Here is a 25,156-nt window from a genome sequence, read left to right as displayed (position 1 = left end):
TTGTGCATCCCCGATTTTCTTCACCCCACCATTAGCAGCTGTGCCTTCAGCTGCCTCGGCCCTAAATTCTGGAATGGCCCTTCCCCTGCCGCCCCCTACCATTTCTACCTCTGCCTCTCCCTCCTCCTATAAGACACTCCTTAAAACCTACCTCTTTGGTCACCTGTCCTAATATATCCTCATCAAAGAACCATAGGGTGGTTACAGCACAGAAGGAGGCCATTCAGCCTGTCAAGCCCATGTCGGCTCTCTGTAAGAAGAACACTTCAGCTAGTCCCACTCTCCTGCCCTTTTCCCATAGCTCTCCAAAATTTTTTCAGGTACTTATCCAATTCCCTTTTGAAAACCACAATTGAGTCTGCCTCTACCTTTCAGGCAGTGCATTCCAGATCCTAACCACTTGCTACATAAAAATGTTTTTCCTCCTGTCGCCTTTGGTTCGTTTGCCAATCACCTTAAATCTGTGTCCACTGGTTCTCGACCCTTGCATCCATGGGAACAGTTTCTCTCTATGTCTAGACCCCTCATGATTTTGAACATCTCTATCAAATCTCCTCTCGACCTTCTCTGCTCTAAGGAGAACAATCCCAACTTCTCTAATCTATCGACATAACTGAAGTTCCTCATGTCTGGAATCAGTCTTGTAAATCTTTTCTGCACCCTATCTAAAGCCGTCACTTCCTTCCTAAAGTGCGGCACCCAGAATTGGACACAATACTCCAATTGAGGCCGAATTAGTGTTTTATAAATGTTCATCATAACTTCCTTGCTTTTGCACTCTATGGCCCCAAGTTTCCACATGATTTGCTCCTGATTTTTAGGAGCAACTGGTGTAGAACAGAGTATCTTAGAAATCGGAATTCTCCACATTTAGTTTTCTGCAGTTCTAGTCAGGTAGAACAGTTTCACTTTGGAACAGAATTATTTTTTCAAAAGGGGGCATGTCCAGCCACTGACGCCTGATTTGAAAGTTTCCACAGTGAAAACATACTCCAAACTAACTTAGAATGGAGCAAGTGAAGATTTTTGTACGCTTGAAAAAACCTTGTCTACACTTTAAAAAATCAGGCGCAGGTTACAAATTAGGCGTAGGGAACGGGGTGGGGGGGGGAGGGGGGAGAAGTGAAGTCATTAAATTCTACAATCAATCCTTAGTTATACTTATACAAATATTATACAAATAAATCCAACCTGAATAAAAATTTATAAGCAAAGAAAAGATTAAATAAACTATGTTCCTACCTGTGTGAAAGTGCTTCAGGCAGGCCTTTCAGGCAGGGGTGTGGCGTCAGTGTCTCTCGACGGCAGCGGCAGCAAGCAGCCTTCGAGCTGAGCTGCAGTGCTTGAGGCAGGGGTGTGGCGTCAGTGTCTCTCGACGGCAGGGGCAGGCAGCAAGCAGCCTTCGAGCTGAGCTGCGGTGCTTGAGGCAGGCCTTCATTCCCCGCGAAGATGCAGCACCCGGACGGACTTGAGGCCATTCGGCCATGGGATTGCAGCGGCGTCAGTGGCTGGTCGGGAGCAGCAGCAGCCTTCGAGCTGTGAGGTGGACTGAATGAGGCCATTTGGACAGGGAGAGGCAGCCACATCGACGTCTTTATATTTAAATTTGCAGAATGGGTGCACCACATATTATGCAATGGTTTGCTTCCTCAGGCAAGAAATTCTTTGTTCTTGGTGGAAGTTGATCCATTGCAAAGTTGAATTGGCACTTTTATTTCTCCAAACACACAGTCCTTAATTTGCAGGCACCGGTTCTGCAAGTTTAGCAGTGAAAAGCTGAACTCAATGATTTCAGCAGGTGATTTATTCAGCAGTGCTGCTAAAAGCACTCCCTCACACACAGAAATATCAAGAAAATTAAAATACAAGCCTTTGCAGGGGTCCAAGAAACAAATCTTCACTTTTTCTGCAGCACTTTTAAAAATGGCCGAGTGCCAATGTTTACTTCAGACTGCGCGTGCGCGACCGCAGGGTTGCCGGCACCAAGAAGCCTCATTTAAATTGTACCCGCCCCCTCCTACTTATAAAATCGGCTCCAAGGAGCTCGAGAATACCGCATTTTTTTTCAGGCGCCGTTTTCGGCGCGAAAAACAGGCGCCCAGCTCTGAGTTGCGCCTTTTTCGCCGCATGTGGAAACTTGGGGCCTATGCCTCTATTTATGAAGCCTGGTATCCCATAAGATTTTTTAACTGCTTTCTCAACCTGCCCTGCCACCGTCTACGATTTGTGCACATATACCCCCAGGTCTCTCTGTTCATGCACCCTCTTTAGGATTGTATCCTTTTGTTTATATTGGCTCTTATGTGGCTCAGTATCAACTATTGTCTGATAACGTGCATGTGCAGCTCCTTGGGATATTTTACTACGTTAAAGGCCCTATATAATTGAAAGTTGAAGTTGTGGAAAGGCACAGTATTCTTGGTTTCTTGCATTTCAGCAGCATCAGGCAGACTTCTGACATTGATGGCAAAATGTTATCAGTGATCTGTCTCCTCAAGGCACTGAATTACTGCTCACTAGCAAATGGAAAACATTTACACTGAAATTAGTTTTTACTGAGCTGATCAGGTGATTAGAAACGGCTGGGAATAGGCAACAGGCCAGCCAGTATCTGAAAAAGGAGGGCTAATGTTTTCATCCTCATACTGGATTTTGGTTCTGTAGAACTAGATATACAAGTTTTCAAGTAGATACTTGTGTTGTTGCAGGTTGAAGGAACTGGATTCCGATGGGTATTTTGTGCATTAAATCTAAGATATCCACACTTTGCATCAGTGTGGTTTGAAGCTTGTTTCAAGAATGAATCAGAATTGAGAAATAATAGCCTTCCAATCATTGTTTGCAATAGAGTAAGAGTGTTTCACATTGTATGACGTCGCTTTGATTTTAACAGATATTAAACCCATTAAAGCTGCTAAAATAATGGGCTAAGGAATGTTATCCATTAAACATTTGTATGCTAATATTGCAAATAGTAATTTCTTAGCTTATGTAACATTTCAATAGCACAAAGTCTTTGAATTTTGCAAAAAAGTAACGTGATTTCTTCCCACTTGTATGAACAAATCAAATTATTCATACACCACGTCCTTCGACTGTTCAATCAGTGTACAGTCTGTTTGATAGGAGTAATGAATTTGGTTTGTATACATCATGACCTTCAATTATAATATCTTGTCTTTCCTATTTTTTTTTCCAGATGTACATTCAGACAACAACCCTTACTATTTCCATGAGTTTAAGTGCTTCTGTATCTCTAGGCATGCTGTACATGCCTAAGGTTTACATTATCATCTTGCATCCAGAGAAGAATGTGCAAAAACGCAAGCGTAGCTTCAAGGCAGTAGTGACGGCAGCCACAATGTCAAGCAAACTGTCACAAAAAGCAAGTGACAGACCAAATGGAGAGGTCAAAACTGAGCTCTGCGAAAGCCTTGAAACCAACAGTAAGTACAATTGTAATCATGTACACAATGAACACAAAACCTCTGCATCATCTGGTCCCTATAGCATCCAGTTTATTGGTTGCAAGGCATTTTGATTTCAGAAACATAACAGAGCATGAATGTTATCACATTGTTATCTGCACAGCCCCAGATTGCCACATGGACAGGCTGAGGGAATCCAAGGTAATATCTGTGAGCTTTACAATACTGAAATCTGCCTTGTCAAAATGAATACATGCAAAAATTAAGTGAAAGAAATGATGGACCATTGTAATTCCTGTACTTATTAGACAATGCCATGATTAGCAAGTTCCCAACATCTTTTAGTTATTCCTGACCAGCCATTTCAGTTATTTGTATACTTGTGCTAGGTGCGGTCATAGAGAACTGAAAATGGCTAAGACTGTCCAGCACTCTAGACATGCCCAAATCTAAGGTACTGTCATATGTTCAACTCAAACAATTCTTTCATAAGCTGTCTAAAAAAGGGTCTTTCTGGATGAATGAATTAAGATAGGCTGAATGGCCTCCCTCATTTGCAAAAATCTTGTGAATTTGCCAATTATCAGCGGCCAATTTTTTGCAAATCTGCCCAAGCAATACAGCATCATACAAATAGCTAACCCTCTTCATGAACACCATTAGTAACATCTGTGAAAACGACTACTGCCAAAATAGTCTAAGAAAAAGACCAACCATTTATACGATAGTGTAAAACTGGTGCTAGCAAGTCGGCAGCATGTTTTGCATCTCTTCCATCGACTTTAATGGAAATAAAAATCGAGAGAGATGTAAAATGGGCTGCTGACTCGCTATCATCATTTTGCACTATCGCCCAAAGTCAAGATCCACTCCACTAAATGTAAGCACTATGGGGGAGAAATTCAGTCGAGCCTCAGTTGGGTCGGTGTCCAGGGCGAAGCAGTAAATTTTGCGCCGGCAAATGACTGGGCTGGGAGTTTGGAGCAGGGTGCTAAGGGAAGCTTTACACGCCTCTTTTAGGGCGCTAGGCTGGCTGAGCAAGGGAAAATCCCGAGCTAAACAGCCAGCTTCGAAGCATCAAAGCAAAGGCCTAGGACGAAAAAAAAACCTGAAAAAAAACAGCAAAAACATTCTCAATACACAGCTCACGCAACCACAACATGAATTGCAAAAAAATGAATTAACAAAGACAATCGCACTTACCTGAGGTCGGCGTTACTCACCTCACTGCAGCCGTTACAACTTGGAATGCCCGCTTTCAAAGTCGTTCCCACCAGGGCGCGCTACGGAGCGCTAAAGGCCGGGCGGTAACCAAAAATCAAGCCTGTGCCGCGACCAGGGGCATTGCACACCGGCTCGCCACTTCCAGGCGGTAATGCTCTCCGCCACGTCGATAACGGCACCGAATGTCCCGGCGTGGCACTGGAAGCTGACCGCGCGGGTGCAAGAGCTTTCTGCCTCCATTGCTGCCCCTCTGGGGCGCTAAGAGAGGTGGCAGAAGACCGAAAATCCAGCCCTGTATCTTTACTAAAACTATAATGGGTACTAGGGAGTCATTTGAAGATTGCAATCCAATCGGCAGGTCTTAATGATATTGAGAACAGAATTGAGCTTCACTTTCATAGTTGGACATGATATTCAATCACTGACAAATAATCATTCCCAGCTATCCATTATAATCTTTAAGTAATTATGCAAAACTTTCTGGATATTTCTGGAATGAGTTTGTTGTAATTGGGTCATAAAAAGAGCATAACATTATAAAGTCTACAAGAGGGTTCAATTCTTAGTAAACTATTCATTCACTATTCTTGAATGAGCACGACAAATGCAATTTTCAAATACATTACTCTTGCTCAGTAAGCTAAAGTGCCTATTACATAGTCGATCTAACAATTAAAAATACATTCTAATTCCATTTTTATTATAATCCAATTTAATTTTAAATGTAGTTGGTTCCAAACTATTATATATGAATAAAGAGTCTGACTGGATACTGTGAGCTCAAAGTAAAGTGTGACCTTAGTCTTTTATTGTAGGTCTCCAGAGTGCCTCTTCAACCTGTGAGGCCTCCTTAAGTACCTGTGCTCCCAAGGGATTGTGGGATCCCTTGGGACTCCAGGGGATGAGCCCTCTGTTGGCTGGACAAGGTATATACAAGTTTACATACATAACAACACTCCCCCCAAAGTCAACAGTGTAACTATTTACAAGTTGAGTCGATCTGGGGCCTTTCTTTCCCTGGTTGATCTTCTCGGTGCAAATGCTGGTTTTGGTGAATCGTTTGTTGGGCCCTCACTGAACTGCTGTGCAGCTGGCCTTGCTGGTGTGGTGAGTCCTGCTGGGCTACTGCAGGTGATGTGTTCTGCTTCATGGCTAACCGTGGTGTCGGTTGCTACTGGTGTGTATGTTGGGGGGGTCAAAGAAGGTCAGGTCCAAAGTGGGTTGCTCAGGATAGTCCGTGAATCTGAGTTTGATTTGGTCCAAGTGTTTCCGGTGAATGAGTCCATTTGAAAGTTTGACCCAAAACACCCTGCTCCCCTCTTTGGCCACAATAGTGCCGGGAAGCCACTTGGGACCTTGTCCATAATTCAGTACAAATATAGGATCATTGATTTCAATTTCGCGTGACACATTTGCGCTATCATGATATGTACTTTGTTGAAGCAGCCTGCTCTCTACCTGTTCATGTAGATCAGAGTGAACTAAAGAGAGCCTTGTCTTAAGTGCCCTTTTCATGAGTAGTTCAGCAGGTGGAATCCCAATGAGCGAGTGGGGTCTCGTGCAGTAGCTAAGCAGAACTCGGGATAGTCGAGTCTGCAGTGAACCTTCAGTTACCCACTTCAAGCCCTGCTTGATGGTTTGCACTGCTCTCTCTGCCTGACCATTGGATGCTGGTTTGACTGGGGCAGATGTAACATGTTTGATCCCATTACATAGAAACATAGAAAATAGCAGGAGTAGGCCATTCGGCCCTTCAAGCCTGCACAGCCATTCAAAAAGATCATGGCTGATCATTCCCTCAGTACCCCTTTCCTGCTTTCTCTCCATACCCCTTGATCCCCTTAACCATAAGAGCCATAGCTAACTCCCTCTTGAATATATCCAATGAACTGGCATCAACAACTCTTTGCGGCAGGGAATTCCACAGGTCAACAACTCTCTGAGTGAAGAAGTTTCTCCTCATCTCAGTCCTAAATGGCCTGCCCCTTATCCTAAGACTATGTCCCCTGGTTCTGGACTTCCCCAACATCGAGAACATTCTTCCCGCATCTAACCTGTCCAGTCCCGTCAGAATCTTATATGTTTCCATGAGATCCCCTCTCATCCTTTTAAACGCCAGTGAATAAAGGCCCAGTTAAACCAGTTTCTCCTCATATGACTGCCCAGCCATCCCTGGAATCAGCCTGGTGAACCTTCGCTGCATTCCCTCAATAGCAAGAACATCCTTCTTCAGACTAGGAGACCAAAACTGAACACAATATTCCAGGTGATGCCTCACTAAGGCCCTGTACAACTGCAGTAAGATCTCCCTGCTCCTATATTCAAAACCCCTAGTTATGAAGACCAACATACCATTTGCCTTCTTTATCGCCTGCTGTACCTGCTTGCCCATTTTCAGTGACTGATGAACCATGGCACTCATGTCTTGTTGCACCTCCCCTTTTTCTAGTCTGCCGCCATTCAGATAATATTCTGCCTTCGTGTTTTTGCCCCCAAAATGGATAACCTCACATTTATTCACATTATACTGCATCTGTCATGTATTTGCCCACTCACCTAATCTGTCCAAATCACCCTGCAGCCTCTTAGCGTCCTCCTCACAGCTCACACTGCCACCCAGTTTAGTGTCATCCGCAAACTTGGAGATATTACACGCTATTCCTTCATCAAAATCGTTAATGTATATTGTAAAGAGCTGGGGTCCCAGCACTGAGCCTTGCGGCACCCCACTAGTAACTGCCTGCTATCCTGAAAAGGACCCGTTTATCCCGATTCTCTGCTTCCTGTCTGCCAACCAGTTCTCTATCCATGTAAGTACATTACCCCCAATACCATGTGTTTTGATTTTGTACACCAATCTCTTGTGCGGGATCTTGTCAAAAGCCTTTTGAAAGTCCAAATACACCACATCCACTGGTTCTCCCTTGTCCACTCTGCTAGTTACATCCTCAAAAAATTCCAGAAGATTCGTCAAGCATGATTTCCCTTTCATAAATCCATGCTGACTCGGTCTGATCCTGTCACTGCTTTCCAAATGCACTGCTATTTCATCCTTAATGATTGATTTCAACATTTTCCCCACTACTGATGTCAGGCTAACTGGTCTATAATTACCCGCTTTCTCTCTCCCTCCTTTTTTAAAAAGTGGCGTTACATTAGCTACCCTCCAGTCCATAGGAACTGAACCAGAGTCGATAGATTGTTGGAAAATGATCACCAATGCATCCACTATTTTTAGGGCCACTTCCTTAAGTACTCTGGGATGCAGACTATCAGGACCCGGGGATTTATCGGCCTTTAATCCCATCAATTTCCCTAATACAATCTCCTGCCTAATAAGGATATCTTTCAGTTCATGAACTCTTTGAACCTGGCACTGGTAAAATATGGCCTGTTGTCGCTCACGAGGACATCAGGTAGTCTGTGCGTGGCAAACATGGCCCGCAGGCTTTCAGTGGTGGCAGCAGACGTGCTTGCCGACATTATCTCATGTTCAATCCATTTGGAGTACGCATCTACAACCACAAGGAACATTTTACCCAAAAATGGACCTGCATAGTCGACATGGACCCTGGACCACAGTTTGGAGGGCCACAACCATAAACTTAGGGGCGCCTCTCTGGGTGCATTGCTTAACTGCGAGCATGTGTTACATCTGTGCACGCAGGATACCAGGCCACCACACGTGGGATCTGGCTATCGCTTTCATCATTACAATGCCTGGGTGGGTACTGTGGAGGTCACCGATGAAAGTGTCTCTGCCCTTTTTGGGGATCACTACCCGATTACCCCACAGAAGGCAGTCTGCCTGTATGGACATTTCATCTTTGCGCCATTGGTACAGCTTTATCTCTTCCTGCATTTCCACTGGGACACTGGACCAGCTCCCGTGAAGCACACAATTTTTTCCTCGGGACAGTAAGGGGTCCTGGCTCATCCAGGTTCAAATCTGTCAGGCTGTGACGGGTGATTGCTCACCCTCAAATGCTTCCATAACCATGACTAAATCTGTGGGCTGCGCCATTTCCACCCCCGTGGTGGGCAATGGCAGCCTACTGAGAGCATCGGCACAGTTTTCTGTGCTTGGCCTGTGGCAGATGGCATAGTTGTATGCGGACAATGTGTGCGCCCATCTCTGGATGCGGGCCGATGCATTCGTATTTACCCCCTTACTCTCGGAAAACAGGGATATTAGTGGCTTATGGTCCGTTTCCAATTCAGATTTTAGCCCAAACAGATATTGATGCATTTTCTTTACCTCATAGACACACGCTAACGCTTCTTTTTCAATCATGCTGTAGGCTCTCTCAGCCTTAGACAGACTTCTGGATGCATAAGCAACTGGTTGCAGTTTCCCGAAATCATTAGCTTGTTGCAATACACACCCGATGCCATACGATGAGGCATCACATGCTAGTACCAAACGCTTACATGGATCATACAACACAAGCAATTTGTTTGAGCATAATAGTTTTCCAGCTTTTACAAAGGCATTTTCTTGACTTTTACCCCAAACGCATTCGTCTCCTTTACGCAGTAAAGCATGCAGTGGTTCTAACTGTATGCTGAGACCCGGTAAGAAGTTACCAAAGTAGTTCAGGAGCCCTGGAAGTGACCACAACTCTGTCACGTTCTGTGGCCTCTGTGCATTCTCGTTTGCCTCCGTCTTCGAATCGGTGGGTCTGATGCTGTCCGCCACGATTCTTCTCCCCAGGAACTCCATTTCAGGCACCAGGAAAATGCACTTTGAGTGTTTTAACCTGAGCTCCACGCGGTTGAGTTGACTAAGAACCTCCTCCAGGTTCTGCAGATGCTCGACTGTGCACTGACCTGTAACCAAGATGTTGTCCTGGAAGACCACTGTGCGTGGGACAGACTTCAGTAAGCTTTCCATGTTTCTCTGGAACATCGCCGTAGCTGATTGAATTCCAAACGGGCACCTGTAATAAATAAAGAGACCTTTGTGCGTATTGATGCAGGTGAGGCCCTTCGATGATTCCTCCAGCTCCTGCGTCATGTAGGCCAAGGTCAAGTCCAGCTTCGTGAACGTCTTTCCTCTCACCAGCGTAGCAAAAAGGTCGTCAGCCTTTGGTAGTGGGTATTGATCCTGCAGGGAGAAACGATTGATAGTTACTTTGTAATTGCCACAGATTCTGACGGTGCCGTCTCCCTTAAGGACTGGAACAATAGGACTGGCCCACTCGTTGAACTCGATCAGCAAAATTATGCCCTCTCATTGCAGCCGGTCCAGCTCGATCTCTACCCTTTCTCTCATCATGTACGGTACTGCTCTCACCTTGTGATGGATGGGTCACACCCCCAGAATTAGGTGGATCTGCACTTTTGCTCCTTGGAACTTCCCGATGCCTGGTTCGAACAGCGAAGGGAACTTGTTTAAAACCTGTGCACACGAAGTGTCGTCAGCGAACAAGAGCACTTGGACGTCGACCCAGTTCCAGCGTATCTTTCCCAGCCAGCTCCTGCCGAGCAGCGTGGGACCATCGTCTGGTACCACCCAGAGAGGTAGCTTGTGCACCGCTCCATCGTAGGAGATCTTTATGGTCGCACTGCTGATTACGGGAATCAGTTCCGTTGTATAAGTTCTCAGTTTCATGCGAATGGGATTCAAGGCTGGCCTTGAGGCCTTGCTGCACCACAATTTTTAGAAAATCTTTTACTCATAATGGACTGGCTCGTGCCTGTGTCCAGCTCCATTGACACCAGGAGTCCATTTAATTCAACCTGCAGCATTATCGGGGGACACTTTGAGGTAAATGTGTGCATCCCATATATCTCTGCCTCCTCGGTCTGAGGCTCTGGTTCATCGTGATCCACCATGGATCTATCCTCCTCTGCAACATAGTAGTTTGCAGGATTAACAGGGTTTGCAGCTCGCCTGCATATACGTTGGAGTTGTCCCATTGTTCCACAGCCTTTGCAAACGTACCCTTTGAAATGGCATGAATGGAAACGATGATCACCCCTGCAGCGCCAACAAGGTGTTAATGGCCTTGCATTCATCACCCTTGATGATGGACTCTGAGACATCTGAAGACGTGCAGCTGCAGGCATGTGGGGCCTGCCCTATACATTGCAATTTGACAACAACACCACTTTGTTCACAGTACTTGTAGCAGCACTCGTGTGCTGAGAGATTTGCTTAGTATTGTCACTGGTGGCAATGAACGCCTAGGCTATCGCTATGGCCTTGCTCAAGGTTGTGGGTCTTTGCAGTCAAAAGTTTGCGAAGTATCACTTCATGGCCAATGCCAAGTACGAAAAAGTCTCTGAGCATGTGCTCCAAATGTCCTTCAAATCGCAATGTCCGGCAAGGCGTCTTAGCTCGGCGACATAACTCGCCACTTCCTGGCCTTCAGATCTTTTGTCGGTGTAGAACCGGCGGTACCTCACCATCAGAACGCTTTCCTTTGAGTTCAGATGCTCCCGGACCAGTGTGTACAAATCATCATACAATTTCTCTGTGCGTTTCGCTGGAGCAAGCAGATTTTTCATGAGGCCATACGTTGGTGCCCCACAGATGGTGAGGAGAATCGCCCTTCGTTTGTCAGCTTTCACTTCTTCCAGCTGTTGGCCACGAAGTATTGGTCGAGTCGCTCCACGAAGGTTTCCCAATCATCTTCCTCCGAAAATTTCTCCAGGATGCCCACTGTTCTCTGCATCGTTGGGTTCATCATCTGTATCTCGTCACCAGTTGTTATATATGAATAAAGAGTCTAACTGGATACTGTGAGCTCAAAGTAAAGTGTGACCTTAGTCTTTTATTGCAGGTCTCCAGAGTGCCTTTCCAGCCTGTAAGGCCTCCTTAAGAACCTGTGTTCCCAAGGGATTGTGAGATCACTTGGGACTCCAGGGGATGGGCCCTCTGGTGGCTGGACAAGGTATATACAAATTTACATACATAACACAAACTGTAAAAAAAAAGTTTTGAGATGAGTGCGCCACTAGCAAGGCAGTTTATTGCCCATCTCTAGTTTGTTTGAGAAGGTGGTGGTGAGCTGCATTCTTGAACCGCTGCAGTTGATGCGTTGGAGGTGCTCCCACAGTGCTGTTAGATAGGGAAGTTCTAGGATTTTGACCCAGCGATGATGAAACAACATATAGAACTTGGTAGTAATGGTGTTCCTATGCTCCTGCTGCCCTTATATTTCTAGACGGTGGAGGTTGTAGATCTGGGAAATGCTGCCAAAGAAACTTTGGTAACTTGCTGTAGTACATCCTGTGGATAGTACACACTGCAGCCACAGTACAGCAATGGTGGAGTGGGTGAATGTTTAGGCTAGTGGATGAGGTACGAATCAAGCAGTTGCTTTGTCCTGGATAGTGTCGAGCTTCTTGAGTTTTGTTATAGCTGCACCCATCCAGGCAAGTGGAGTTTATTCCGTCACATAGAAACATAGAAACATAGAAAATAGGTGCAGGAGTAGGCCATTCGGCCCTTCTAGCCTGCACCGCCATTCAATGAGTTCATGGCTGAACATTCAACTTCAGTACCCCATTCCTGCTTTCTCGCCATACCCCTTGATCCCCCTAGCAGTAAGGACCTCATCTAACTCCTTTTTGAATATATTTAGTGAATTGGCCTCAACAACTTTCTGTGGTAGAGAATTCCACAGGTTCACCACTCTCTGGGTGAAGAAGTTCCTCCGCATCTCGGTCCTAAATGGCTTACCCCTTATCCTTAGACTGTGACCCCTGGTTCTGGACTTCCCCAACATTGGGAACATTCTTCCTGCATCTAACCTGTCTAACCCCGTCAGAATTTTATATGTTTCTATGAGGTCCCCTCTCATTCTTCTGAACTCCAGTGAATACAAGCCCAGTTGATCCAGTCTTTCTTGATAGGTCAGTCCCGCCATCCCGGGAATCAGTCTGGTGAACCTTCGCTGCACTCCCTCAATAGCAAGAATGTCCTTCCTCAGGTTAGGAGACCAAAACTGTACACAATACTCCAGGTGTGGCCTCACCAATGCCCTGTACAACTGTAGCAACACCTCCCTGCCCCTGTACTCAAATCCCCTTGCTATGAAGGCCAACATGCCATTTGCTTTCTTAACCGCCTGCTGCACCTGCATGCCAACCTTCAATGACTGATGTACCATGACACCCAGGTCTCTTTGCACCTCCCCTTTTCCTAATCTGTCACCATTCAGATAATAGTCTGTCTCTCTGTTTTTACCACCAAAGTGGATAACCTCACATTTATCCACATTATACTTCATCTGCCATGTATTTGCCCACTCACCTAACCTATCCAAGTCGCTCTGCAGCCTCACAGCATCCTCCTCGCAGCTCACACTGCCACCCAACTTAGTGTCATCCGCAAATTTGGAGATACTACATTTAATCCCCTCATCTAAATCATTAATGTACAGTGTAAACAGCTGGGGCCCCAGCACAGAACCTTGCGGTACCCCACTAGTCACTGCCTGCCATTCTGAAAAGTACCCATTTACTCCTACTCTTTGCTTCCTGTCTGACAACCAGTTCTCAATCCATGTCAGTACACTACCCCCAATCCCATGTGCTCTAACTTTGCACATCAATCTCTTGTGTGGGACCTTGTCGAACGCCTTCTGAAAGTCCAAATATACCACATCAACTGGTTCTCCCTTATCCACTGACACCCCTGACTTTTGCCTTATAAGTTGTGGAGAGGCTTTGGGGAGTTGGGAGGGGAGCCACATTAGTAGATATAGTTAGGGAGTTTTGTGCAACAGCAGATTCGAGTTTCAACATATTGATTCACAGAATGATGGGGCACAGTCCTCCACATGACTTGTTCTGTATTTAACTGTGTAGCTTTTGGAAGCTGTTGAGGAAACTGGGAAAGAGGGAAAATCGGAAGGAGAGTGATCCCAGGTCTAGCACATTTATAGTGAAGAGGCCCGAGAGCAGGCTGCTGTCTCAGCAATAGATGTTTCAGACAGTGCAAGAAAATGGGGAAAATACAAACTAGTCTGAACAAGGGATTTAGCATGGATTGATATAACCGAGCCTGATGAAAGCCACTAATGTTATGTGGTACTTAATAAAACAATTTTGGTTTCCAATATCTCAGATCTGACTGCCTTAATAGTGTTCATTCAGCTTGAAATAATGTATTCGATATTTAATTAATAAATATATATTCATTTTAATGTTGGTTTATAAATGAATGGTTAACATTTAAAGTATCATTTACATTGAAATGAAACTATCGGATCGACTGCCGTCTTTACCTAGAGAGTGGTTAGAAAGTGGAATGTGCTACCACATGGAGTAGTTGAAGCAAACAGCATAGATGCATTGAAGGGGAAACTCGATAATTAAATGGGAGAGAAAGGAATAAAAGGATACGCTGATAGAGTTAGATGAAGTAGAGTGGAAGGAGGCTCATATGGAGCATTAACACCGCCATAGATCAGTTGGGTCGAATGGCCTGTTTCTGTGCTGTAAGTTCTATATAATTTTATGTGAGTCAGCAGTTACATTCATTGAACAATATTTAGACTTATTGAGCCCTTGAGCAGTAAGCTTGAACATAACTCGTTGTAAATTGGTCCCACAAAGGCTGAAGTTGATGCATTTGTCCAGTGAAGTTGTGTTTCAAGAGCAAATTATCTGTGTCAACATATTTCTCATTTCCCTCAACCACATTACGCTTCTGTTTAAGAGCAGTCTATTTTCACTAAACAAATTGATGGTGATCGTGTGCTCTTCTGTCCTTGAGTTTCCACCGTTGAGCACATCTTTATGCAACTGCTGCTTCCATATGTTTTATCGGCTGTTTGTAAAAGGCTGTCATCAACTTAATGTTTTCAGCACTTTGTAAAGTTGTGTCTGTAATGTTCTCCAAACTCTTAACAACAGTCATTGAGTGTTTTATCGTACAATGGGAGTAAAACTAATGTACCCAGTTTGCACCAGTTATGAAGAAAAGAAAAGTAGGCTGATGATGAGAGCAATTTTGGTGGAGCAATGTATAGTATTCTTAGTAGGAATGAACTAATTTATGACCAATGTAATGGCATTTAGTAAATTTTGCCATGAGAAATGTAACAAAAGTAGGAACCCAGTGGCATCATGTAAAAGGGATGAGAGAGGAAATGGTTGAAATATTTGGATGTTTTAGCAGCCATGTTGATTTGTGACTTGCGGCTGAGTATTACAGACATCACAATTTAAAAGATGTTCTGAGTCGATTGAATGAAGCAGATAATCTCACCTCTGAGTCAGAAGGTTTTGGGTTCAAGCCCCACTCCAGAGACTTGAGGCTGTAATCTAGGCTGACACTTCAGCGCAGTACTGAGTGCTGCATTGTCAGAGCTGCCGTCTATTGGATGAGATGTTAAACTGAGGCCACATCTGCCCTCTCAAAGTGGATGTAAAAGAACCCATGTCATTATTCGAAGAAGAGCAGGGGAGCTCTCCTGGTTTCACGGCCAATATTTATTCCTCAACCAACGTCACTAAAATAACTAAAAGAAAAGATTATCTGGTTATTATCCCCTTGCTGTTTGTGGAAGCTTGTTGTGTGCACATTAACTGCCGCGTTTCCTACATTACCACAGTGATTACACTTCAAAAGAAGTACTTCATTGGCAGCAAAGTGCTTTGGGACATCCCAACGTTGTGAGAGACCTTTCCCTCCCTTATGATACTAGCTCAACATACCTGCCATGGACTTCTTATTGGAGCAATCCTCCCCACTATTTCCCTTAAAGATCAGGTTACCTTTAGGAATAATATTATAGCTAATAAGCTGCAATTAAAACAACCCTGAAATTTCACTTTGATACTTTGCTCCAGGGAAGAACTTCTATTATGCAAGGCTTGGTTTTAGAACTTACATTCGATATTAACTTACACAGATAAAAGTGAGTGCTTGTAGCACAAGGGCGTGATAAAGCAATTGTAAATGACATTTTATGGATATGAATGCCAGACCTCCAGTTAAAATGTGACCTCTGTTTTCAGGCAGTATCCTATAACTGTACTCTATTCCATTATATTTGGAGCTTTGTTTTAAGCTGTGATTGAATGTGCATTGTGCAAAGCAGATATGACGACAAACAAAAGACTCTTGATGAGCAATTAAATCCACTTATGTGCTCCATTGTCCCAAACAATACTCCATTGAATAGAACCAGGATTTTTAATACTGCTTTATTTGCATTTAATATTTAGGTCACTGACTACATCTTTTTGGATTTTAACTGGTACAATAATGTAATATCTTAAAGGGACATTGTCCTTAGGAAAAGGTGTTTGCTAAATCTTATATATAAAGTGAGAAGAGCTGTATATTATTTTGTTACGATGACACTACGTGAGGCTGTGAGTTACGTCAGTGCATCATGTGTTTGTAGATAAATGGAAAACGATTTTGCGAATTTTTTTGGCGAAGGTGTTGCTTTGTCAAATTAAGAAGCAAGAGATGAGGCTCTTTCAGTGAAATAAAGCTGACCTCGCAGACACTTTAGAAATTGAAGCTCATCGTGATTCCATTTAATGTCCCAAAATTAATCTTTTTTCAGGTACAATCATTCTTCACTATTTTTATGTCTTCAAAAAGGCTTGGTAATTAGTAAAAATCACCCTCGGTCTAAAAGGGTTTCATCGCATATATCAGTTATGTCCTTTTTAAACTGGCCCAATAAATGGGCAAAGGGCAGCAATCGCATGGGAATACCATTACCTCCATGTTCCCCTAGTTACACACCATCCTGACTTGGACATATATCACCGTTCCTTCATTGTCACTGGGTCAAAACCCTGGAACTCCCTCCCTAACATCACACGGACTGCAACAGTTCAAGCAGAAGGCTCACTAACACCTTCTCGAGCAACTAGGGATGGGCAATAAATATTGGCTTTGTTTGTGATGCCCCTATCCCGTGAATGAATTTAAAAAAACATTGCAACAAAAATATGGTATAACAGCATTCAACAAGTTTGGGTTGAACTCATAATCTTAAATAATATGGAATATAGCACAAACACTAAAAATGTTGTAATTCTATCATCTTAATAGGTGCATTGAATTGGGAATAAAAATTGTGTGATTACTGTTAATCATAGAATCAAACAACACAGAAGGAGGCCTTTCGGCCCATCCTGCCTGTGTCGGCTCTTTGAAAGAGCTATCCAATTAGTCCCACTCCGCAGCTCTTTCTCCATAGCCCTAGAAATCTTTCCCTTTCAAGTATATATCCAGTTCTTTTTTGAATGTAACTAATTAATCTGCCCTCTTTTAGGCAGTGCATTCCAGATCATAGCAACTTGAAGTGCAAAAAGAATTTTCCCCATCTCCCAATAATTTATCAATTATCTTAAATCTGTGTGCTCTGGTTCCTGACCCTCCTGCCAGTGGATGCAGTTTCTCCTTATTTATTCTAACAAAACCCTTCATAATTTTGAAGACATCTATTAAATACCCTCCCAACCCCACCTGCAACCTTCGCTGCTTTAAGGAGAACAATCCCAGCTTCTCTAGTCTTTCCACATAACTGAAGTCTTTCATCCCTAATAGTTGTTCAAATTTGCCTTGTGCATCTGTCTCCAACAGCTTCTTCTACCAAGACGACGTATATCAGCTACAGCAACCATGCAAACTGACTTGAGTGGTGAAAAGCCTGAAGTAGTCTGAAAAGACTGCATATATGAAAATGAATCCTCGCGTCTCATCATTTGGAAAGCGCTCAGCGAGTACAACCTGCCATCAGGAAGAGCAGCCCCCAGCTCAATAGGATGAGGTGTCCCCATGTGTATTCTGAGACACAGGTTCCGGTGACGAGGAAAACACAAACAGGTCACCGTGCAATCGTCCGTTGCTTTCAGCGGGGAATGTCGGCCAGAGTGAACCCATGCCTGTTGTTCTACTTGTGAGTTTTGTGATTGTGCAAATTTTCATTCTTGTTCAACTTAGTTTTGAAAGGCTTTCTCTGCCCTGCGTAATGCAAAAAAAGGGCTTGTTATATGTACTGACTAGCTGGATTGCAGCACTGCGTGGCACTTAAATAAATGCAAAGGTTGAAGCATGTCAAATTTTTATACGACGGATTTATTTGTAATAAAGGAATGTTTTGCAAAATTCTGAGATTTTTTGGGCTGTGGGTTCAAGTGTAATTTAATGCGAAATGTCCATTCCTCTCGAAAACCATGGAATTTACTCACGCATTTTATTTTGTGACCTGGTCAGCCACAACAAATGGACATTATCTGCGCGTATACTAGGCTTGACCAAAGACTATTCGAAATGAGGTCGGGAACTTAGGAATAGGTGTAGGCCATTCAGCCCCTCGAGCCTGTTCTGATATTCAATTAGATCATGGCTGATCTACGCTTCGGAAGATCTAGAACTGTACAAATAATGTCTAATATACATTTTCATGCTTATTTTCTGGGTATTTACAGAAATCTGGCACATCTGCAAGGGGCTCTGTTTTAGTTGAAAGTAATAGAAAAATGACCACGGGGTTTAGAGACATACATCAGTTTTGCCCAAACCCCAAATTGCTTGACAATATGGTGCTATTTTTCCATTAAGCTTTTATTTCAGGTAATAGCTATAATGTGGGACAGCTGATAAACATCCAAGAAAAACAACGAGGCCACACAACAACAACTTGCATTTATACAGCGCCTTTAACATAGTAAAACATCACAAGGCGCTTTCGAAATGACACAGGCTTTCAGACCACTCGGAAAGACAAAAAATGTCACCTCTGGTTGCACGGTCACCTCGCGATGAATGCAGTGAACATTCACGTGCAGGTCAGCTAAAACACGAGCATTCCATGGTGCCACAAACCCATGTTTCACAGGTAGAAACAGTGCCGAACAAGCTGCAGGTTCCAGGATGAACAATAAAAATGATAGGCCAAGTAGTTGTGTGTTAAAATCATTTTTTTCTCTGCGACACCACACTTGTTTTAAATCCACACCAGAAGCTCTGCTGCCATGCGTGAACCATGTGTGAGCTCAGCGGTTTTACTACTAGAAGTGCCATCACCTTTGAGCTGTACAAAACTGAATTAAGTTAAGGCATCTTGAATCATTTACTGCAGTGCTCCTAAGCTAATTAAACTCCCCGAACCTGTTTTGATTACAATTCCATTTCACTCAAATCCGGTGGCTACAGAACATTTTACTGCCGCCATATTGAGTGCATTAAATCCAGAAAAGACATAGCAAGACATTATAGAATGGCAGGGGAGACATCAGCAAAGATGATGGAAAAAGTTTTTTTTCCTCACCCAGGACCGCCAGCTGTAGTTACCCAAGACACAGCACACAGTCGATCTTAAAAAATATTGCATTAGGCTTTGCTTACTGAACTGGGACCAAATGGGCATCTGCCTTTTTCAAGGAAAACACACGGGAGGTAAAAAGCAAATTATATTTCTGGATTAATATAATATTACATTAAGCACTCAGCTGCAGCAACAGAAAAGAGTGGAGTATTTTCAAATGGAATTTATTAAGTTTACAAGCTCAAAGCCTCTCATCCTTATAATGAATGCTTCAGAGTTTTATTGTGGCACAAAGCCGAATGATGAGCAGCATCACAGTGCGACCCACTTTATGTTTATTCCTTCATTTCTCCAGTCAGTGCTCCCATCTGACAAGAGCCTACAAGTTTCACTTGGCTACGTGTACACATCCTTGCACTTCTTAAGAGAATATGCATTAGTCATAATCATCCCTAGCATGACACTGACGGTATAAGTTCTGCATGAATTTTGGTGAAGCGCTAGTAAATAATTCTATGTGGTACATGATTTACACTGAGCAAATTTGTGAAACCGGTGAATGTAAGCAGTGGTGGAGTGATCCTATGTTGACAAGATGTGTACTGGAATGTAAATGGCTTCCAGTTTAATCCTTTTTATTACAGTGGATCCCTAATAAAATTAACTCCACGTTACCAAAGAAAAAGTCGACCCTCAAAAGGCACTTGATCTTAGTCGTATTTGACACAGCATCCAGATTGCTGCATCTTAAAACGCAATACTTGCCTTTAACGCGGCGATTTGAGACCCACTGAGGGGGCCTGGGTGAGAACGCATGGCTTGGCTAACACTCCAATTCATGCACTTCCTGTGGGCGCCAATCCTGGCTGGGATGTTAGACGAAGCACCTTGTGGTGGCTGCTTGCACCATTTTACTGGGGAGGGGGTTGGGTGGGAAGGACTGTTAGGGAGACACTCTGCCTCAAGGAGTGACAAAGAGCAGCATTGAACACAGCTGCAGAGAGGCCCAAGGCTCAGTTTCACCTGCTCTCCTAACTGGGAGGCTAGCAAAAAAGAATTGAAGAAAATTAAAATGAGTTGATCATAAATAGGCTCCACTGTAATCAATATTGTTGATATCATTTGTTAAAGAAAGGTTCAGTAAATGCCATGAAATGTTTCTCCTGTATTTATCTGGTATTTTTTATTGAAACTTATTGACTAAAAACTATTGAATTTTCATTGTTGTCTTTGTTTTATCTACTTCCTTCTACACAAGCAAAAAGGTAAATCATGATTGACGTGTTGCCAGATTGTAACCATGTAACATGTTATACATGGGTTAGGTTGCACATTGGATATGGCGAGAATTCTCAAAATAGTGGCCCATTACTCAGTGCCATGTGATGATAGTAGTTCCAGATTAGAACCACGTGGAGTGCTTTTTATAACCAAAACAAACGTTTCCAAATTTGTGAAAAGTCAATTTAGAATAGAAATTACCCATCTGTTGACTTAAACCAAGCCAATGGGCAACAAATATTGGAGTCAACCAAAATACAGCTAGATGCCATGAGGGATGAGCTTTGATGGGTCAATGGTCGCTTGATGTTTCTTCTGCTCTAAAATATATACAATAATTTTGTAAACTAGAATCGGATATGACGCAGAACATTTCTCAGAATTTGAATGAGTGATATGAATTTCAGTCAGGGTGTAGTTTCTCTTTCATTTACACTATACCTGCTGGAAAGAATGAACTTGATTGGTTGAGTGGCCTTTACTTGTTCCATTGCCTCTTAGAATGGGCAAAGTGAATGTACAGCAAAGCATCTTGCTGTAGAGGTGGCGGCAACTTGCATGCACTTTCTAGAATTTCCCTTCTTTGACATCTCCTCATTATAAATCTAAGAAATATAATAGATATTGAATGAATAACCTTTATAATATACCTGTTTCCTATACGAGCCAGAATATGATTTCCTTTGACTTATGAATGCACCAAAGTGCATTGCATTAGTATATAATTTTGATTGCATTTGGCATCTCTTTTGTAAACTAATTTCCATTCTTGAAGTCACCTCAATTCTAGGTCTCAGAATGCTATCCATTCAGCAAGGAGAAAACGGCTGCAAATCCTGTATGCCTAAAAATATGGCTGCTGCCAATGCCCATGGGCTGCGCGGAGTGGGGAGGGGGAAATCCCCATTATTAATCATTATCTATTTCTCTCTACTGCAAGTGCATGTGTGTACAATCGGCTCCAATTTGATGCACTCAATTGACAAAAACTCTATCAAAGCTCAATGTCTCCACTTGTATTTGAATCCATTTTCAGCTGTATTAATCAAACTACACCAAGTTACCACTTGTTAAATATACAAAGGAATATTGTTTAAAGCAAAACATATGTTTAAAAATTACACTCTAAAAATCTGCCCAATTGTGCTGGTTCATGGCAGAGTTTATGTTCGGCGATATGTAAATGAGTTTGAACGCAAACTCAAGAAAAAGAAACACTTCTCAAAATGAACGTAATTTGTGCCCGGATCGCCGATTGTGCCCAAAGCAGAAACTCTGCCCCTTCATGCTTATGTGTCCATCTGAAATTCCCCTCCACAATACTCTCATGGAGACATTAAGAGGGTGACTGCCAAATTTGTGCATGACTTGATGTCTTGACTGCAGACTGTAACTCTTTCACTTGCCAGCTGCAATGATTGACAAAAAGGAACAAGGGATTGCGACTGAGATTTCAGTAAAGTATGATGGTCGGTACAAATAACTTTCACTGTCTACCTGAATTGTGCGAAACACGCAGCCATACAATCGTAGATTATATGTTAAGCAGGTTATGTCTGCAGAGAGCGCTGTGAGCGATACAACACTGGTTACGGTACTGGTGGGTACAAGTCTGACACTACCACACTGGGGTACAGTACTGTTGGGTACAGGTCTGTCACTGTATAACACTGGGGTTCAGTACTGGTGTCTACAGGTCTGTCACTGTACAGCACTGGGGTACAGTACTGATGGGTACAGGTCTGTCACTGTATAACATGGTTACAGTACTGGGGGTCCATGTGCACTGTGATATATTCTTTACGACATCACAAACACACACATACACAAGGTGGCTCTAAAGGAATTTATCATGTGATCTTGTCACATGATCCTTTTATTATTTACATCATTAGTTGCATTACCACAGTATTCCACTAGGTGGAACAGTAGTCCACTAGGGGGAGCTCTATATTATACTTCGCCCTCTTTAATGAACATAAGAACTAGGAACAGGAGTAGGCCATACGGCCTCTTGAGCCTGCTCTGCCATTCAATAAGATCATGGCTGATCTGATCATGGACTCAGTAATGAAGAAGTAATCATAACAAAATAATCATCATACATAACTTACATGGTTATACATAATAAAATATATTTTGCCATATTTACAAATCAAACCACTGGTTTTCTGTTTCGAAGAGGATACCTTCGTTCTTGAACAGAACTTTACAAACTTGGTGTCAAACTTAGACTCATTCTAGGCTGAGCCTGAGGAGAGTTTTTCTCCAAGGGCAACCCTTGATCTACATTTAGATTCTTTACAACTTCAGACTGTTTGTCTTCCTGACTCGGACTCAGACTTACATTCTGACTTTCTCTTGGACTTGTTTCGAGTACATCTGATTAGAATTTGCTACTCGTAACAAGACTATCTGACTCATCAGAAGTAATTGAATCATTCCAACTTTCAACTCCTTCCGTATCTGTGGGTAAAATATGATCAATGTGAACGAACCTAACCTCTCCATGATCAAACATCTTGACCAAATATGTTCGAGGGCCACATATCTTCACTACTCTTCCTGGTACCACTTTAATAATTTATGGTGATGGTTCTTCACTCTCACCTTCTGATTCAATTTCACATATCTCTCTCTTACTCTATTTCTATCATGATTCTCTTTCTGGCTTAATTATTTCTCTTCTACTGACTGTGCTAAGTTTGGCTTTAACAACAAGAACCTCGTTCATGGCTGTTGTTTGAGAAATAACTTTGCTGGTGTTCTACCAGTAGTTGTATGAGGAGTATTTCAATAAATAATTAGAAAATTTGCCAGTTTGTGGTCCAATGATCGGATTGCCTGTTTCTTTTGATTTGGATCCAACATTTGTTTGATGAGGGCATGTTATACAATTTGTACTGTGTGCTCTGCTGCACCATTTGAAGCAGGGTGGTATGGTGGAACTTTGGTATGGTTCACACCATTTCTGCTCATGAATTGTGCAAATTCTTCTGATCAAAATTGCGGCCTATTATCTGACACAATTTCCTCTGGAAGGCTGTATGAAGAAAACAATCTTCACAAATTGTCTAGTGTATTACTTGTTGTTATTTTACGCATCGAAACACCTCTACCCACTTCGAATGACTATCAATCATTATGAACAATTGTTGTCCTTCTAGCTCAGCAAAATCTACATGTAACCTTTGCCACACCCTGGGCGGCCATTTCCATGGCTGTAATGGTACTGATGATGGTTTCTTGCTTACCGATTGACATGTTGTACACTGACTAACAATGTACTCTATATCTTTATCTAAACCTGGCCATCATAAGTAACTGCATGCAAAACTCTTGGTCAAGCACATTCCCAGGCGCTGGTCAAGAAGATCTCCTAACAATTTGGACCTGAACTTATTTGGGATAACTACTCTTGCACCCCACATAATACAATCTTTATCCACTGATAATTCATTCCTATGAATGAAGTATGGATGAATATCTTCCTCTGATACTTGGTTTGGCCAGCCATTTGCTAAGTAATCATACACCTTTGACGTAACGGGGTCACATTTGGTTGCTCTACCAATCTCTTCAGCTGTGACTGGCAGTTCATCAATGTATGAAAAATAGAACACTTCTTCTCCCTTAGAGATAATGTTCTCAGTTTCAAGTCTTTTGAGTTCTTGCTCAACTTTCTCCTTGAGTGCGTATGGTATGGGATGTGGCTTGCAGTAAACTGGTCTAGTGTCTTTCCATACTCTGACACTTGTCTACATTTAAGGCAGGCTTGTCTCCTGCCACTACTAAGAGAGGCAAGCTCTGAAATTGATCCTTGTATTTCACCTGTATGGTGATATGTCATACCTCACGGATTTGCTCTCCTGAGCAGCCTCGTAGCTCTATCTTTGACTTCTCCACATGGATCGGACTGCTTGTTTCGTGGAACACATTCAGATACTGCTTGATGATGTCATCTTTTGATGCAAATTTCGTTTCCACACAAAAAATCTCATTCCAATCCAGCTTCAGTGATCCCAAACAATTTCTACATTTAAGGCAGGCTTATCTCCTGCCACTACTAAGAGAGGCAAGCTCTGAAATTGATCCTTGTATTTCACCTGTATGGTGATATGTCATACCTCACGGATTTGCTCTCCTGAGCAGCCTCGCAGCTCTATCTTTGACTTCTCCAGTGGAAAATCACTCAACTTCTCGAGATATAGCAATTCCGGTACTACGCTCATGGATGCACCAATGTCGATTTCCATGGGTATCCTGGTTCCTGCAATGTCTACTTTGATGACGATACTTCACGAATCATTGTTAGTTACCCGTGTGCTCCTGATGACGTGTATCTCCAGGACTTCCTCATCCTGTTGCTTCTCTTTAATGCTATGTAGTGACTGGTGATTTCTACTTATAGCTTTGAAAGTTGGTTTACTCTTCAGTTGGCATGCCTTCACAATAAATTCAGTTTTCTTGCAGAAGAAACACTCTGCCTTCATATATGGACAGCTTTGAGCAATGTGTTGTCACTAATAGCATGACTTCAATTCATTGTTACCTTGGTCAGTTACTGAAGCCTTGGGGCCCAACTGCCATTTATTTTTAATCTGCAGGCGATTCACCTCGGTTGTCTGATGACTGGAAATGGCTCGAAATTCTCGGGAGTATTAGTCAGCCATATTCATATATATCGCAGTCTGACAAGCTAATTCAAAAGTCAAGTTAGGTGTTGTCAACAATTTTCTTCTGATTTCTTCATTTTTCATTCCACAAACAAAGCAATCATGCAATGCTCGCTCCTGAATGTTTCCAAAAAGATAGTAAATGGATAGCTTTTTTAATTCTACAATGTATTCACTGATACTCTTGTGCATTAATTGATTTTGTATTTCAAAACTATATCTTGCAGCAATTTCTAGGGGCTCAGTGCTGTTCTAACTTGGTTAGAATCTCTGTCGGTGGTGTGTCCTTTGG

At 42.8% G+C, this 25,156-nt stretch overlaps 1 protein-coding gene across 2 annotated transcripts in view; it reads left to right on the top strand.

Annotated features, from left to right (window-relative positions):
* LOC139280850 (metabotropic glutamate receptor 8) overlaps positions 1-20,064 on the top strand; it is a 275,813-nt gene extending 255,749 nt beyond the window's left edge. For both annotated transcript variants that reach the window (XM_070900600.1, XM_070900599.1), the window contains exons 8-9: positions 3,200-3,446; positions 17,221-20,064. In XM_070900600.1, coding sequence (XP_070756701.1) covers positions 3,200-3,446; positions 17,221-17,270 — 297 coding nt within the window. In that variant the 3' untranslated portion in view covers positions 17,271-20,064. The remainder of the gene's footprint in view (positions 1-3,199; positions 3,447-17,220) is intronic.
* Positions 20,065-25,156: the final 5,092 nt, after the last annotated feature.

Source organism: Pristiophorus japonicus, chromosome 15 (assembly GCF_044704955.1).
Source record: "Pristiophorus japonicus isolate sPriJap1 chromosome 15, sPriJap1.hap1, whole genome shotgun sequence".
Classification (NCBI taxonomy): domain Eukaryota; kingdom Metazoa; phylum Chordata; class Chondrichthyes; family Pristiophoridae; genus Pristiophorus; species Pristiophorus japonicus.
This window is presented reverse-complemented; position numbering and strand designations above follow the sequence as displayed.